Genomic DNA, 18534 nt, shown 5'->3' with positions numbered 1-18534 from the left:
GAACAAACAGCAGCCTCCTAATATTCTCAGCTAGGAAAAGAGTTTTTCCTAATATATGCCTTTTTGTGAAAAACTAAACAAAATGAAAATCCTGAACATCAACCTTACTTGCAACAGTGTGGCTTCATCCCTTTCCTACCATGCCATTACCATATGTTACCAGTCACAGAGAGGAGCGCCCGCTGCCACACCCCCTGCCCACTGCCCCCAGCCTTAAGCAACAGCCTAAGAGGCACAGAGAACTGCCCCTCCTACTGCCCCCAGTGCCCGGTCCCCTGGCTCACCAGGAGAGGAACAGAGAGCTGCCCCACCACCACCTCCAGCCCCCTGGTCCCTTGGCTCACCCGGAGAGGCACAAAGAGCTGCCCCCTACCACCCCTGGCCCCCGGTGCCCCAGCTCACCAGGAAAGGCAGTCCTTGAGGGAGTTGTAATAGGGGAACCTGGAGACCACGCACACCGCGAAGGGCACGAAGCAGCCAGGACACTCCCAGTGCGTTTTGCCATTGTAGAAACAGTAGTCATCCTACATGAAAAGCAACAGCGACATGGTCACCTCCCCACCTTGGCAATTCCAGTATCTGTTTCCAACTGGGTCACGTTTCAGCACACAGCAAGCTGAGAGTCTACCATCCCCACCCCTGCAATGCGTCCAAGCCAGCACCGGCCCTCCGGTCGAAGTCTACGGGGTCCCTATTTGGTGCTTGCACCATTTGAGGTGCTGAGGCTATAAAGAGAGCAAGATGCATTCCTGCCCCAGAGAAGCTGACAGCCTTGAGATAAGAAGGAACACACGATGAGAACACAGTAAGACCCAAGACACACAGAGGACACTGCTTTACAAGGGGAGAAAATGCAGGAACCACACACAGGAAGCGGCACCCACGCGTGCCCAGGAGGACGGAGCAGGAGAGGCCTCAGCCTGTGTGGGAGCCACAGCCGCAGGGTTCTAGAAGGCCCAGCACACTGTAGAACTTACAAGTAGCAAAGTATTTGGGGCTCACCAACTGGGCTCTGGGGAAGTGTTGTTAGTTTGGGGTTTTTTGTAGGGATGGAAGGGCATGATGATAGCTTCAGTGTGAGAACTTGCTGAATTTAGGGTACTTATAAGATATCCAGGTAAAGGGAGACATCAGGAAACAGCTACATCATTTGTCTATCTAGCAAAATTTAATAAACATCCACTTTTCTAGGGTCAGTCTACTCAAGTTCCAACCCTGCCTGCTCTGTCATCTCAGGCAGGTCTTTTAACCTCCCTCTGCCACCATTTCCTCATCTGTCATTTCCCAACCTCATTCGTTGTGGTTAGGATTAAATGAATGACTACACAAAGCGCTTACGTCATGCCTGGTGCTGAGCTGCTCACACGCGCGCGTGGCTGCTGCTGCTATTGTTACAGTAGCCCGGGAGGAGCTGGAGCTACCCAGACACAATATGGTTCCCACCCTCAAGTCACGTAGTGTCGGTGGAAAGGCAGAGGAGAGTGTATGAGAGGGGCTGGGGCTGTGTTATCAATAGAACGATAGTTGGGGGCTGAGCATGTAGCTCACACCTGTCATCCCAACACTTTTGGAGGCTGAGGCAGGATTCCAGTAGTTCAAGATCAGCATGGGCAACATAGCAAGACCTCATCTCTACAAAAAATAAGAAAAATTAGCTGGGCATGGTGGTGCACACCTGTGGTCCCAGCTACTCAGGAGGCTGAGGTGGGAGAATCACTTGAGCTAGCCCTGGAGTTCAAGGCTGCAGTGAGCCGTGATCACACCACTGCACTAAAGCCTGGGTGACACAGCGAGACTGTCTCAAAAAGAAAAAAACGATAGATAGCATCATCCGGATACTTGGTGAAGAAGGAGAGATGAGTGCTGTGGGACCTGGGGATACCCCGAAACTACACAGCTGCTGGAAGGCAAGAGAGGGACCAGGCATGCCCACGCCAGGCCGGCACACTGGGAACAGTGGCATCTGCTGTACTCATGCAAACCAGAGGGACTGCTCCTTTTTTTAACATGTATTATATTTAATGATAACGAAAACAACATGAGCATTGCTCCTGGTAAGTGTTATTTCACAGGCAAACTCCCAAGGTGCTTTTCTGAAAGATCCAACATTGTGGATCCTTTCTCATCTGGAACACTGGCTATGTGGAGGGGCACCTTCCTCTCATCCCTCCATTAACATAACCCCGGAAGAAAGGCCTGTGGCTGCTGGCAGCCAGGTCACAGAGGCGGACACTGGTCCCCTGCATGCACCGCCCGAGAGCTGACCTTGGTTCTGCTCTTGGCACACTGTGAAAATGACCTCTTCCAGAAACGTAAGATTATGCATTCAGAGCATCAAGTAGTACGCTTTGCTCCTGCATATTCATTAAGAACATCCGGGCCTGTCTGTGCTGCCCCATTAGCTTACAGGGACAGAATCCATGTGATTATACCTCACACCTCCCAGCACTCAATGTCACATGTGTAAGCACGCTTCTACCAACAAAAACACGTGCCCCGGGCTCTGAGGGAATCCAGGCCAGCCACTTCTCTCGACTGCATGGAACTCACAGACTTCCCTTCATGGCACCAGGGCACCTAAACTAAGGGTCTGGCTCGCTTTTTGCTTCGGGAAACCCTCTGGACGTGTGCAGCAGGTCACCCTGCACCTTTGGATACATCGTTTCCCCTATGAGTTCCCCAAAGGCCCACTGATTCACACACACGGCCCTACCCAGACAACACTCCCAATATGTGTGACAGATGTAATGTGTTGTAAAGTCTAAACGCCAGTCACTCACACCAAAGACAAAAGGCGGAAACAACCCACAGGTCCATCGATGCATACATGGAGAAATAAAATGTGGTCCATCCAAACGATGGAATGCCACTCGCCGTGAAAGGCCACGGGGCACTGACACATGCGCCCATGATGAACATCAAAACATGCTGAGGGAAAGAAGTCAGACAAGCAGGCCACGGGCTGTATGAGTCCACTTACACGAAGCGTCCAGAATAGATACATCCAGAGACAGAAAGGGTATTAGCCGGCCGGGCGCAGCGCTCACACCTGTAATCCCAGCACTTTGGGAGGCCGAGGCAGGTGGATCACCTGAGGTCAGGAGTTCGAAACCAGCCCGGCCAACATGGTGAAACCCCGTCTCCACTAAAAACACAAAAATTAGCTGGGCATGATGGTAGGCACCTGTAATCCCAGCTACTCGGGAGGCTGAGGCAGGAGAACCGCTTGAACCCAGGAGGAGGAGGTTGCAGTGAGCTGAGATGGTGCCACTGCACTCCAGCCTGGATGACAGAGTGAGACTCCATCTCAAAAAAAAAAAAAAAAAAAAAAGCAAGCAGATTAGCCATCGCCAGGCAGGAAGGGGAAGCAGGACCGAAGGCTTAATGGTATGGGGTTTTCAGGGATGATGAAAGCGTTTTGGACCTAGACATTGGTGGTGGTTGCACAATGCTGTGAATGTACTTAATGTTACAGAACTGCACACTTTAAAATGGTTAGAATGGTGAATGTTGTGTTATGTGTATTTCACCATAATAAAAAATCTAAACCCAATTTCAGAGGGGAGTAATGGGAACCACCTACATGCAGGGGCCGGTAGTACTGGGCCACCACACCGTAGGTCCTATTCCCACAGACATCGGTCAGCACCAGGAAGTGGACGCAATCCTCCTTAGGTTCAGTGGCCACGCACACACCCCCTGCAGGCAGAAAGAGACAGAGAAGAATCCTTTTCTTGCCATGTGGCCTGGGTTACCCACGAGCTGATTTCTTCACAGTGTTTAGGACACACCTCCACAGTTAGCAGTGGCGGTGCCTTCATGTCCAAGGCGAGTTCATTCTTCCGATCATGCCTCCGGCCGTCTATCCTCCCTGAGTCCCTCCCCACACAGCAATTTCTTTACAAGCTCTCAAGCACCTGCTAGCCAGTGGCAGTGCTTGCTGGGCACAGCCGCCCATCTGGCGCCTGTCCCAGGTTTATAATCCCTGTGACCAGGAAATAGCACCAAGTTCTGAGGTGGGTGCTTATGCTAGGTGCTTCGTCTGAGTTTCCTACCTCGGCCATTTTAACATTCCTGAAGACCGCAGGAAAAATAACGCCCCAAAACGCAAGCTCACCTGTTAACTGGAACTGGTGAGCCTGGGGACTAAGTGCAGGCCTGTGCTTCTTGCCCCAGTGAAACGGAAAACGGGAGGTGGAAGGGAGAGGCTCAGGCACACTGGGGGTGGAACTGCTGCAGATGAACTGGGTGTGTTTTTAATCCATCTGCCAACCACTGCAAGACTTCATTTTAAGTCAAAGGGGAAAAGCCTTGAATGCACCAGGAACAAATGGTTTTACCTGGAAGTTCACGCAGACTCCCTTCCAGGACTCAATTCTCCAAAACACCAGGACCACACGCAATGATTTACATTTCCTTCAGCTTTAAAATCCCCAAGGTAGGTCGAGCACGGTGGCTCACGCCTGTAATCCCAGCACTTTGGGAGGCTAAGGCAGGTGGATCACTTGAGGCCAAGAGTTCAAGACCAGCCTGGCCAACATGGTGAAACCCCATTTCTACTAAAGACACAAAAGTTAGCCAGGCGTGGTGGTTGGCACCTGTAATCCCAGCTACTTGAGAGGCTGACGCAGAAGAATCACTTGAACCCAGGAGGCAGAGGATGAAGTGAAAGGAGATTGTGCCACTGAACTCCAGCCTGAGTGACAGAGTGACGCTCCGTCTCAAAAAAGTAAATAAATAAATAAATATAAAAAATTAAAAAATCCCCAAGATTAAGAAAACTAAATCCCACAAGAGGAGGCAGTGAGGGGTCCCTGGCTCTGCCGCTCACGTCACTTCCCTCTGCCTGTGGGTTTCTGGGAATAGACCACTCTGGGTGGCCGGCAGCAGGAGGCGCCCAGTGGTGCCCACCTCCTAGACATACCTGGGAAGCACAGCTGGGGCAGGGTGAGGAGGTCCACGCCGCCCGGGACGGCGACATCCTCAGGCTCTGGCGCTCTGGGGGGCCCCGGGAGGCCCTTCCACTGCTCTGGTCTGGGCTTCTCTCTCTTCTTTCTCAAGGAGCGCATCCGGGTTTTACCGAGAGTGCCGCAGTTGGCACTGGCCGTTTGACTGTCCTCTTTACTGATAAAAGGAGGCACGAAAATGGACAGGACCTCTGGATCAAGACGAGCAGAAAGATGTTTGTCTCCCTTTTTATGAGCAACCTAAAAAAGGGAAAAATATGAGTTACTGCCACAGCCTCAGCTCTTGTTTGAGGGTATCCTTTCTGTCTGAGCTTCACTGCTTGTTTTTCTCCTCCCCTCGGTGCCCACGAACACTGGCGCCTCAGGCTCCTAACAGTAAACGGCTCCTGGGAAGCTTCTTTTAGGAACCTGCCAGGCCCTATGTTCAGGGAAGCCACGTAGACTCGCAGAGCCTGGCTCTTCAGCTGTGGACATGGACAGCAGGACCTCGCCTCCTTCCTATAAAGCACTGCTGTCCAGGCTGCGGACTGGGATCCACAGACCTGAGTTCAAGTCCTGGCTGTGCCTCCACCTCCTGGCAGCAAGCTTCTTTGTCCCTCCAAGCTTCCCTTTAAGCGGCGAGTACAGGGAATAACAGAGACAATGTGGGTCCGGTATGCAGCCCAGCGGGGCTGCCAGGAGCCCATGGATATACTGTTCAGCCCTCCCTGGGTGGGGGCAGGCTCTGTATATTGTCAAACCCCACACATACACATTTACCAGGGCCACGCCCTCCACACCCCCACGTGGGCCAGTGCTGCCTCCTTTCTACCACACTGATCTGGGAGGATGCATGGCGTGAGAAACAGCACTGGTGGGTACAGATGAGACACGTGCCCTTCCTCAGCTGATCAAACAGTCCCTCAAATCAATAAAAGGGGGGCATTTGGCCTGAATTCTTCTCAACTTTAACTTGGCATAATTTTTGTTTTTGCCTTTTTTCCTCCCATTCTTTTCTAAAATAATACAAAGCACATGGGCCATCCCTTCAATCTCTCTTCCATGTTACTACTATGCCCAATACAGCTCCTAGTACAGAGCTAGGACAAAACAAATACTGCTGCCCGGCTGATTTCAGATCTTTCCAAGGTGGACACCCTGCAGTCTGCGAGCAAGAAGGAAGTGGTTCTGGTACTAAACTAGCCCGAAACAGCAAAGCTTGAAGCAAGGGGCCCTGGGTACCCAAGGCATGGAGAGACAGGAGGTGGCCAAAGGCAGGTAGTCAAGGGTCTTTAAGGGACCCTAGAAAGGACAGCATTGCCGGGTGCAGTGGCTCACACCTGTGATCCCAGCACTTTGGGAGGCCAAAGCGGGAGGACTGCTTGAGCCCAGGAGTTCAAGGCCAGCCTGGGCAACAAAATGAGACCTCGTCTCTACAAAAAATAAAAAAATTAGCCAGGCATAGTGGCACATGCCTGTGGTCCCAGCTACACGGGAGGCTAAGGCAGGAAGATCGCCTGAGCCCAGGAGGTTGAGGCTGCAGTGAGCTGTGATCACACCACTGCGCTCCGGCCTGGGTGAAAGAGCAAGACCTGGTCTCAAAAAAAAAAAAAAGAAAGAAAGAAAGAGCTGGGCGCGGTGGCTCACGCCTGTAATCCCAGCACTTTGGGAAGCCGAGGCGGGCAGATCACGAGGTCAGATCGAGACCATCCTGGCTAACACGGTGAAACCCCGTCTCTATTAAAAATACAAAAAAATTAGCCGGGCTTGGTGGCGCATGCCTGCAGTCCCAGCTACTCGGCGGGCGGGGGGCTGAGGCAGGAGAATGGCATGAACCCGGGAGGCGGAGCTTGCAGTGAGCCGAGATCTCACCACTGCAGTCCAGCCTGCGCGACAGAGCAAGACTCCGTTAAGAAAGAAAGGAAGAAAGGAGATAGCACTGCCATCCAGAGAAATGGGACCTTGGCTGATAGAAAACGCACAGCCAACACTCGACATTCCAATAAGACACAGCAGTGACAAAAGGGGAGTCTTACGCTGGAAGAAATTTCAACAACGGCAGCAGTTTCCATCCGTAAGCACACTCTGATCTCTATATGACGATTTGCACGCTACATCACTCAAATTCGGTCAACAATTGCTTTACATTTGGAGAAAAAAATGTATCAGTAGGAACCAGGACAAAACATGGGAAATCCGACTGGGAGCGGTGGCTTACGCTTGTAATCTCAGCACTTTGGGAGGCAGATTATGAGGTCAGGAGATCGACACCACAGTGAAACCCTGTCTCTACTAAAAATACAAAAAATTAGCCGGGCGTGGTGGTGGGCGCCTGTAGTCCCAGCTACTCGGAGAGGCTGAGGCAGGAGAATGGCGTGAACCCGGGAGGCGGAGCTTGCAGTGAGCCGAGATCACACCACTGCACTCCAGCCTGGGCAACAGAGCGAGACTGTCTCAAAAAAAAATAAAATAAAAATAAAAAATAAAAAATATGGGAAATCCATATTATTGTATAACTTAAAAGCTCTAGTGTAGCATGCACGAAAAGTCCATTTCCTCAATTACATGTCACTTTCTCTAAAACTTTCCTGTCAGAATTGGACAGTTCTGACCTAACTCATGGTGCACATTCAAGGCAGCATATGAGATGAGTGAGCAGCCCTCCTCCTGGATCCTGGAACTGTCTTGATCTCGCCTCCCTTCTGGTTTCCCTTGGTCTGATGGCTCCTCTCTGGCCCCTACAGACCCTTCTCAGTCCTGCTCACAGGTTGCGACTCCCAGGCCTGGGTCCTTCGCACCATCCTCCTGAAGGACCTCAGCACTCACAGCACAGACCTAAACGGACAGCCCAAAGTCCTATTCCCAGCCCACACCTCTTTCCAGTCCCAGGCTTCCCCTGACTGCCTCCTGCCACCCCCACTGCACCTCTGGGGTCCCTTAAACTTACGGTCTCAAAAATTAAGCTTCTGCTAGTTTCCAAAAAGCCTGATCTCCCACCTGTGTTCTCCTCTGCAACAAACAGTGCAGTTCGGGTCTTCAGAGCTGGTACTCCAGCCCCTCGGGCCCCAGCCCCATCATGCTCCACCATGCCCCACCTGCAGACCCACACCTCAGCCACTGGTCCTGGAGAGCCTCTCCATCAGCTCGATGCTGCCCCGCTGCACCATGTTTCCACGCCAAGCACCTGCAAGACCCGTGGCTCCGGACAGGTAGCAAGTAACCAGAAGCAAAGCCTTGGAGGTCTCTGTCAGGAGAAGGAGGAAGATGCTGCCTCCCACCCAGCCCAGGGCTCCCCACTAGCATCTGTGTCCACTCTCCCAAAGAGGGACGTCCCTGTCTGACCGCAAACCAGATACTTTGTGGCCCCAACCCAGCCTTGAAGCATCACAGCCCCATCCCCACATTGAAGAAAGCAAAGAAAGAGTGTTTGTTTCGCCACATCATGATACTGTATCTTCCCATGTGTCATACGTGGGCATGAGTCATAGGACAGTGCACCCCTGAGCAGCAGGCCAGCTCGCTCCCTAAGCCAGGATGTCCCCAAAGCCAAGCAAAACTAAACTCCCTGGGGTTCTCAGAACACACAGCACCTCTGCAATGACCCTGCTCTTCCATGGGCTCAGGCCCCAGCCCCTCGCTGCTCCACCTGCACGGGGGCAGACCCTCCACCCCCCACGCTCACTGCAGAAGGTCTCTGCCACCCCGCAGCCAGGACCACAGGCTCCTCCAGGCCTCCACCTCCCAGCTCATCACCCCCTGGAGCATCTCGGCCCTGCCCAGTGGTATTTTACCACCTTCCATTTGAGGGGGTGCGGTGGAGCAGAGATTGTGTTGTATTCCTCTCTGTCCCCACATTTAGCAGAGAAGATGACTGAGGCGATATCGTTCCTCATTCACACTCCTGGCACCTGGTGATCTCTTAGAGGCATGCTCAGCCTGGACTGAACACTGGTGATCACACTAGACTCAACACCCCACCTGTCATTCCTCTAGTTATCTCTAGTCACTTATAATGATGTGCCCCAGATCCGATCAACTTGGCATTCAGTAGTTCACCATACACCTGCTTTTTCTCAGAATGAAATCTCTGTTGTCTTTTCTCAATGGACAAGCAATACAATCTCATTTTTAAAAATAACAATATAGAGGCCAGGCACAGTGGCTCACGCCTGTAATCCCAGCACTTTGGGAGGCTGAGGCAGGTAGATCACCTGAGGTCGGGAGTTCAAGACTAGCCTGATCAACATGGAGAAACCCCCTCTCTACTAAAAATACAAAATTAGCCAGGCATAGTCGTACATGCCTGTAATCCCAGCTACTCGGGAGGCTCAGACAGGAGAATCGCTTGAACCTGGGAGTCGGAGGTTGCAGTGAGCCGAGATGGCACCATTGCACTCCAGCCTGGGCAACAAGCGTGAAACTCCATCCCCCACAAAAAAAAAGTAAATAACAATATAGAAATAATAAAGGAGCTAATAGAAAGGGACGGCCCTCCCATAATTCCATGACACACCTTGCACAGGGTGGATACATCCTTCCCATTTTATGCCTTTTTATGCATTTTATACATTTTAATGCATGTATAAACGTATAATTTTGTTTCATAAATGTAGTCATCCTACATAACAGGTTCCATTAGCTGTTTTAACTACTTCATGTGGCTGACCTCCCTGTTTACAACCGTACAGTACCACAATATCGCAGCATGTGTCAACTCAGTCATGTATTGACCCAGCCTCCTCCCGAGAGATGTGTGGGTGGTTCTCAAGTCTTCACCACACTGAACAGAGCGGTGACACACACTTGCTCGCACCCAGTTCTTTCCCTAGAATAAATTCCTAAAAATGGAAGTCTTGGCACAAGAGTGTTCCGACGTTACTTGGTGATACAGGTTGTGGCTGCCCTGAACCACCAGACCCCGCCACCACCGAGACGCTAGTCACCTCTGCCAGTCTGCCGCAGGAGGTGAGGTCATTTCCCATTCTTCTGTCCCAGGTGCTGACTTATTAAACCCCTACCTAATAACCATCATTTTGGTTTTTAAAACTGCTAATTCAAAAGTAAAAACCAGAACACTCTAATTTACTTGAGTCACAGGTTAATTTCTAAGTTAGAGTACACAGTGGAATTCATCTTCACTATAGGATCGGCCATTATTAAGGGAATAAAACAGAAATTAATCTATTTTTTTATTGTTCTCCAACTGTTTAGTTAGAATTAAATGAAATTTTAAATCCAGTTTCTTAGCTCACTGGCCACACTACAAGCTCAGTGACCACATGTGGCCAGTGGCTATTGTACCGCACGGTGCAAAGAGAGGACACGAACTGCCATCACCTGGGAAGGCCAGCTGGCCAGTGCTGTTCTGAAACTGAAAGTCAGGACGATGTCCACTAAAAGCCATAAAAATGGAGCTTCACACGCAAGAATTATGCGGGTGACCTGCACTATGCAAGGTACTCAGAACACTTTCTGCTCCTGTGTGATGGATTTATAATGGATCCTGTCACACCTATGTCTAGTCTCCATAGCAACCAATAATGGGGTTGAGGAGGGCTCTATAGTAAAGGGGTGGAGGGGAATGTAACTAACCACAGTAACTAACATTAGCCTGCATTCTCAAAGTCTCGGTCACCATTCCTAAAAAAACAAACACTACTCCCCCTTCTAGGAAATGAAACAAAAGGGCCCTCCACTATCCAACACGAAGCTGGATATTCCTCATACCTCCAGACCTCTGTTTTCCTGTGTCATCAAGAAGGAATGCCCGGGCCACAGAGAAATGGGGATTTGTAAAAGTCAAGGTAAAAAATATTTAAAAGCAGCCAGGTGCGGTGGCTCACACCTGTAATCCCAGCACTTTGGGAGGCCGAGGCGGGCAGATCGTGAGGTCAGGAGTTTGAGACCAGCCTGACCAACGTGGTGAAACCCTGTCTCTACTAAAAATACAAAAATTAGCTGGGCATGGTGGCACACGCCTGTAATGCCAGCTACTTAGGAGGCTGAGGCAGGAGAATTGCTTGAACTCAGGAGGCGGAGATTGCAGTGAGCCAAGATTGCACCATGGCACTCCATCCTGGGCAACAGAGCAAAACTCTGTCTCAAAAAAAAAAAAAAATTATTTAAAAGCCTTGGACATTCAAAATAGAACCGCCAAAAAAAAATCTAAATAAATAAAATCATATGTTTGGTTAACTATAACATTAATATTGACCTTAAAAGTAGGATGGCTCCAAGAAATGGAATCCATCCCCTAATGCTCCTTATTTTCTTAGTCCTTCACTATTTTTCCCTCCACCCTCTGCCAAACCCCTAACAGAATCAAAAGACAGAGTAAAGAGGGCAAAGTTAAACATGCACAGTAGCAGACCGTCCATACTCTCACTTGACCTGGGAACATGAAAATGTTGCAGCGTGTTTAGTTCAGGAATGCACCACTGGCCAGGCGCAGTGGCTCACGCCTGTAATCCCAGCACTTTGAAAGGCGGAGGCGGGAGGATCACTTGAGCTCAGGAATTGGAGATGAGTCTGGGCAACACAGTGAGATCTCCTCTCTATTACTAACATAATAATAATAATAAAGAAATTGAAAAAAAGCACCACTGCAAATATTCCAGTTGATTCACCCTGCCCTCAAAAGACATGTCTCACACCAAGCAACTAACACCCATGTTGTAACTGCCCCAGAGGAAAGACGTTCAACGGCTGAGGAGACCACAGCGACAACTAGATCACTTCCTATTTGAAGAAAAAGGAGGAGATGCCATCTGGCAAATTCGAGGTAGGGAGACAAATCAATCGATGACGTTGCGAGGAGACAGAGGTCAAACGGGATCTACTGACATGACAGGGCGTTGAAGGGAAGGAAAAGTTGAGGGAAACGAGGAAACTATTTCCATAGGAGAATGCTTTTTCACTGAAGTCGAAACCGGCTTTGTACTGACGCCCAGCAGGGGAAACTCCCCGGACACTCACAGACATTCATCTGGTTACTTGCAGGAACATCTGCCTTTCCTGGTGACACCCTCTGCCCTGCAGTCTTCATTTTCCCTGGATAGCCCAGCGTCATTTAAATACTCAGAAGCCTCTCTGCCTTTCTATGCTGTTGTCTGCAAAGAGATGAACGGACCTGTGCAGACGGCTGGCCAGTGACGCCGGGATCTCTAGGTAACATGACCCAGTGACGGTTTCACAGACAGGCGGACCAGGAGGAAACCAGAGCCACAGATGGATTCCAGGGAAAGCCAGCGTTACAGAATTAAGAAAAGCTGGGGAAGAAAAAGGAAAACGAGAATTTCCAAAACTGCCGCTTTCCCAGCAGAAGGGAGATGAAGTTGTCACTTTGGCTGCGAGGGTGCAGAGATGGAGGAAGGGTTGGGGGTGGGGGTGGTACTGCAAGTGAGAAAAATAGCTACAGGCTTCATCGCAAAGGGGTTCATGCAGAACACGGGAGGCCGGCGGCTAACTCTAAGACTTGCTCTCTCGTTATTCTGTGCCTGGTGCAAAACCCACTACTCAGGGGACAACACATCCCAGCATAAAGAATGAAATCATTTCAGCAGCGAGGGCTGGGCCCGCTACACCGTGAGGCTCCGGCGGCTTCCGCCCGTTGTCTCGTGCACCCCACCTTCAGAAGCACCTGCCCAAGATGGGGGCGACTGAAGAGAGAGGCCCCAGAGACTCTCCGAGGGGCGGCACCCCCAGATTCCCAGCCGGCAGACCAAGTTCGCAGCTCTCAAAAGACATGTCTCACACCAAGGGCCCCAGGCGGGGAGAGGAGAGGAGAAGAGGGGAGGGGAGCAGGGCGCTGCTCCAGGGCACCTGCCTGAGCTCGGGCGCGATCCCCGGCCACAGGCGCGCGGGGTCACCGCCGGGGGACCGGGACTCAGCCCTCGGAAAGTCCGCGCCAACCCACAGGGCACCCGGGCGCCCGCTCTCCGACTGCTGTCCCGGCTGCCGACTCGCGGCCCACGTCCGCCTCAGTTTCCCCGCCCCTTACCTGCTCGAGGCTTCGGAGACTGTCCCGGGGGGCGCCCAGCAGCGCGCACAGCTCCAGCAGCCCCGAGGACAGCGACAAGTGCGGCGACGCGGCCTCCGCCATGGCTGCCCGCCGCCCGCTGCAGGTACCGCACTCGGGCGCCTCAGCCGCGCAGTCGCCCGCAGACCCCTGGGGACCAGCCGCGCCGCCTGGGGGCCGGGTGCGCTGCGAGCGCCGTCTGCGGGGCGGGGCTGGAGGCGGGGCCTGGAGGGGCGGGGCCCGAGCCGAGGCGGGGCCTGGAGAGCCCCAGAGGATCCCGCGGGGAGACAGAGTTTGGGGGCGGGGCTTGACTGGACGGGGAGGTTCTGGGCGGGGCCTGGAGTGGCGTGCCCGGCCCTAGGGACCGGGACTTGGGGGCGGGGCCGGTCCTGGGGCGGGTGCTGCTGGAGACCCGCGCGCGGTCGTCATTTCCTAACCCGCCTGCGGGCCCTGGCGCGTGCGCGGCGTCGGAGCAAGCTGCCCCTTCCTTCGGCCCCGCCCAGCCCCGCCGGCCGCCGGCTACCTGGGGAACCGAGGGAGGAATGGGCGGGGTCCTCAGGTGCCCGGCGACGTCATCCAGCCCCCAAGGCTCCAGGACGCAAAGGGTCCCCTGATCTGGCAGTCCCTGGACCTATCCTGGAGAGCGTGGGGGGACAAAGGCCGGACGCGCCGCCCGCTGCCGCCTCCAGGAAGCCCTCCCTTACCAGGACAGTGGAGTTGGCCGGGTGTGGACAGCAGGAAGGGCCGGCGGGAAGGGGGGGTGGAAAGAGCCACTCCTGGTTAATAACTCTGCGGGGTTAACCTAGGGCCGGCCATACTCAAGTACGGACTTGAGTAAAATTCAGCAGGAAAGGGAACAGGGTGGGCGCCGCTAGAGGGAGGCTTCAGGACTGAGGGTCAGAGGCCCAAGGCCTGGCAGGGCCCTTCCCTGGTCAGCTCCAGGCTTGGCCTGATGCCCGGTGGGCCACGGGCCTCTTCCAGCCTCAGGCTGACCCCAGAGAAAGAGGACAGCCCACAAGCCCGGGAGGCCGGCTTGCTGCCTGGTCATTGCTGCAGAGCCTGGAGGGGGCCTGCGCTCAGTCCCCGCTGACCGTCCCCTCCCTTGACCCTGCCATAGCCATCTGTGTAACCCAGGGGAAATTATTCCAAAGGGACTTCCACTTCTGATAATCTATGATTCTATTTTTTAAAAAACAAAACTCTAAAATGCTTAATGTCAAACATCTGTCATCAGCTGAACAGGAAAAGGAACAGTAGGTACAAAGCAAGGCAACATCAGAAAGGGAAGCCCTGAGGAATTTCTCCCTCCTTCCCTGAGCCGGGTGAGGCCGTGACTGCAGCCTGACTCACAGGTTTTATTTCACTTATTAACCTAAAGATGGTGAGGATCCGCTGGTTCTCCCCCAGGCCTGGAGGCTGCCTACCATCGGTGGCTCTCATCGGTGAGCTGAGGCCACAGTTGTTATAGTCTCTGACTTCAAAAGAAAGACCGATTTCATGAACAATTGCCTGTCTCTCTCGACGGTGGCCTCGGTTGCTTGTTGTTGTTTTTCTGTTTGTTTTTGAGACAGAGTTTTGCTCTTGTAGCCCAGGCTGGAGTGCAATGGCGTGATCTCAGCTCACTGCAACCTCTGCCTCCCAGGTTCAAGCGATTCTCCTGCCTCAGCCTCCAGAGTAGCTGGGATTACAGGCGCCCACCACCACACCTGGCTACTTTTTGTATTTTTAGTAGAGATGGGGTTTCACCATGTTGGCCAAGCTGGTCTCAAACTCCTGACCTTAGGTGATCCACCCGCCTTGGCCTCCCAACGTGCTGGGATTACAGGCGTGAGCCACCACACCCAGCCTTGGTGGCCTCATTTTTAGCAGCCTCTGCAAAGCACACAGCCTGAGTCCGTCACCTAGAGTCCCCAGCATGCAGGAGAGAGGCTCTCAACCCAGGCTGGAGCCATGAGCCACTCCCTGAGGGCACACAGGGCCTGAGTCTGGCTCCTGTGTGTTGCTGTGTGACAGGTGAGCTCAACAGCCCTAAGCCGTGACTTCCTGAGGGGCAGTGGTCAAGATCCAAGGGAGGTAAACACATGGCAGCTCTTGCCACAAGGACCCAGTAAGGCTCAAGCAAGAGCAGGTCTCTGCTGTCCCTTTATCACCAAGAGGCCAAATGCTTTAAGGAAGAGAGCTCCAGCAGTGCACAGAGCTTGCAGTCCACTCCTTTATGCCCCCTTTTCCTCCTCCTTAAAACCAGATAATTGGGCCAGATGACCTCTGAGGGGCTCCCAGTTCTGCACTTTTCAATACGCTCCCGTCTCTCATGCCACAGGTCCTTCCAAAGTGCCTACGGAAAGCTTTGTCCCATCCTTGAAAAATTGCTAATGGGTTTGGAGATACAAGGTGGAGATGACTGGCAATCAAACTCAAAGGTGGAAGTCACATCGAGGCAGATGAGCAGATGAGGGGACCTAGAGAAGAAGAGAGGTGCAAGGAGAGCCCAGCCAGCAGGAACATCTGCCCCAGTAGGCAGCACTGCCCCACATCAGAGTCGAGGAAAGCAAAGCTCGGATTGGATAAAAGAAACCTGCAAACACGGTCAGTGCTTACTGCACGTGGGCTCAGAGCACGTTACCCTCCTTCCCTGCATGTTCCTGTGAAACGGGTTTACTGCTCTAACTCTCAGGGACACTGTGAAGACCAAACGAGAAAATAGAAACAAACATAATTTATAAACCATAAAGTACTGACACCAAAAGAGGGGCGAGCACAGCATTGTGAATGTGCTGATACTAAATGGTTTGTTTTAAGATGATTTTATGGTGTGTGAATTTCACTTGAATAAATTTTTTTAATGGAGTTCATGGGGACGCTGCAGGATGTCAATTAACTTTGGACATTTTAGCAGCGCTTTAGGTGTTAAAATTATTTTTAAAAAAATACACGATGAAGAGAAAAGCTTCATGACATTGGATTTGGCAGTGATTCCTTGGATATGACCCCAAAAGCACAGATAACAGAAGAAAAAATAGTTAAATTGTCTTCATCAAAATTAAAACTTTTGTACATCAAAGAACTCTTTCAAAAGAGTGAAAAAGTCACAGAATAAGAGAAAATCATGTACCTGATAAAGAATTAATATTCGGAGCCAGATGCAGTGGCTCATGCCTGTAATCCCAGCACTTTGGGAGGCCAAGGCAGGCAGATCACTTGAGATCAGGAGTTCGAGACCAGCCTGGCCAAAATGGTGAAACCCCAGCTCTACTAAAAATACAAAAATTAGCCAGGCGTGGTGGCGTGCACCTGGAATCCCAGCTATTCAGGAGGCTGAGGCAGGAGAATCCCTTGAACTCAGAAGGCAGAGGTTGCAGTGAGCCAAGATCACGCCACTGCACTCCAGCCTGGGCGACAAAGTGAGACTCCATCTCAGAAAAAACAAAACAAAACAAAACAAAACAAAAAGAGTTACTATTCAGAATATATTAAGAATTCCTACAACTCAACAACAAAAAATCCAACCCAATTAAAAAATGGGCAACAGACCCAAATAGACATTTCTTAGAAGAGACACAAATGGCCAATAAGCCCATGAAAAGATGTTTAACATCACTAATCATTAGGGAAATGCAAATCAAAGCTAAAATGAGATACCAGATCACACACATTAGGTGTTATTTTTTAAAAATAACACAACAACAAAAAATAAGAAATGTGGGCGAGGATGTGAAGAAATTGAAACCCTTGTGGACTGTTGTTGGGGATGTAAAATGGCACAGCTGCTGGGGAAAACAGTATGGGAGTTCCTCACAAAACTAAACAGAATTGCCAAACGACCCAGCGATCCTGCCTCTGACATATACTGGAAAGAACTGAAATAAGGTGCTGAAACAGACACTTGTAACCCATGTTCACAGCTGAGCCAAAAGGTGGGAGTAACCCAGATGTCCATCAGTGGATGAATACTGGCAATAAAAGCTGTGTCTGGAGGCCACTCCGTTTCACACAGCTCTCCACACGGGTGAGGGCACAACCTTCTCGTCTCTTTCCTATGCTGCATCTTCAGAGCTAGCTATGATATGATATGTTGTGATATGTACATATCGAATATACATGTTTTACATGCAAATGCAACCAGTTTATTGAGGGCTTGATGGGGGATATGGGAGTGGTGGGGGGGAATGGTCTTATATTTCCAGTTTAAAAATCTCAACAACAACAAAACAGGGGACAGAAGTGCAAGACTTTTAGTGTTCTCTAGAGCAATGTCACTCTGTCCCTAGACGAATGGTAGGAGCGGGACATGTTCATATGCCCTCGAGGTGTGACCGCACATGGGCACACAGTAGCCCAAAGCATATCCCAGCCGGGAGCAGTTCCTTTTATGGGGCCGCCTGGGCAGGATCCAAGGTGCTGGGTTTGAAACAAAAAGGAGTGACTCTGTCCCACACCAAGTAACTCACCAAACCTCACTGACCTCAGTTTTCTTATCTGTAAAAAGAGCAATGTGGGGGCTGGCTCAGTGGCTCATGCCTGTAATCCCAGCACTTTGAGAGGCCGAGACAGGTGGATCACCTGAGGTCAAGAGTTCGAGACCAGCCTGGCCAACATGGTGAAACCCCGTCTCTACAAAAGTACAAAATTTAGCCGGGCATGGTGGCGCATGCCTGTAATCCCAGCTACTCAGGAGGCTGAGGCAGGAGAATTGCTTGAACCCAGGGGGCAGAAGTTGCAGTGAGCCAAGATCGCACCACTGCACTCCAGCCTGGGTGACAGAGTGAGACTCCATCTCAAAAAAAAAAAAAATTTTTTTTTAAATTTAAAAAAGCAATGCCTACCTTGCAAGGCTGCTGGGAAAATCAAATATGCCAATAGATGTGAACAAGCCCCGAGCAGAGAATGGAAAGCTGCCTGCCTAACTATTATATTAGAGCTGTTTGGACAGACTAGGGAGCTCTCCTACCTGCACTAAAGGTCAAACTCTGGGGCATCTACGAGACCCATCACAGTCTGGCCTCAAGTAAGTGCTTCCCGCCGCACCCCTCCCAAACAACTATGAATCACTCACTGTCCCCCTAAACGTGCCCTTCCCTGTGGGCTGCCCAGGACACACTTTTCCTACTCAGTCTGAAACCCACCTACTTGTCCTTCCAGGTCTTGTTCAAACAGCACCTTCAGGGAAGCCCTCCCTTCCCTCACCCCCAGCTCCCCCAGTGAAAACTGGGGCTCCCTCTAAACTCCAGAACCCTCCACCCTGCATTCCAGGCACTTCATTCTCAATGGCCTGGTGCAAATCCTGACCCAATAGCGGTAAGTATTTGACCCTGCACAATGCGTGGAGTGTCACAGAGACCATGGTCGCTGATAAAGGTGCAATCGGCATTGCCCTCTGCTGTCATCATTCACAAGAATTCTCCTCAAGGGCCAGTCTCCCAGCCTGATGGTGAGTGAGGAGCAGGTGAGGTTGACACACATACCCCAGAGTGCACAGCCCTGAACGTCCACACATGGCAAACACACAATCCCGTGTGTGGTATTTGGATGCACTCTACCTTGTTACAACTGGAGTTCAAATATTTGGATTAT

The 18534-nt window shown here is 51.5% G+C and overlaps 1 protein-coding gene across 9 annotated transcripts in view; it reads right to left on the bottom strand.

Annotated features, from left to right (window-relative positions):
- The window catches only part of DENND3 (DENN domain containing 3), a 67445-nt gene extending 54285 nt beyond the window's left edge, over positions 1-13160 (bottom strand). For 3 of the 9 annotated variants that reach the window (XM_004047573.5, XM_019032428.4, XM_019032429.4), the window contains exons 1-4: positions 12946-13160; positions 4925-5207; positions 3584-3699; positions 403-524 (exon numbers count right to left, since the gene is read on the bottom strand). In XM_004047573.5, coding sequence (XP_004047621.2) covers positions 403-524; positions 3584-3699; positions 4925-5207; positions 12946-13047 — 623 coding nt within the window. In that variant the 5' untranslated portion in view covers positions 13048-13160. Of the gene's footprint in view, positions 1-402; positions 525-3583; positions 3700-4924; positions 5208-5509; positions 5934-12075; positions 12920-12945 lie in introns of those variants that run through there. The other 6 variants (XM_055349362.2, XM_055349366.2, XM_031013670.3 and 3 more) reach the window with 5 other exon arrangements.
- Positions 13161-18534: the final 5374 nt, after the last annotated feature.

Source organism: Gorilla gorilla, chromosome 7 (assembly GCF_029281585.2).
Source record: "Gorilla gorilla gorilla isolate KB3781 chromosome 7, NHGRI_mGorGor1-v2.1_pri, whole genome shotgun sequence".
NCBI lineage: Eukaryota > Metazoa > Chordata > Mammalia > Primates > Hominidae > Gorilla > Gorilla gorilla.
Note: the sequence above shows the minus strand (reverse complement) of the source record. Positions and strands in the feature narration are given on the sequence as shown.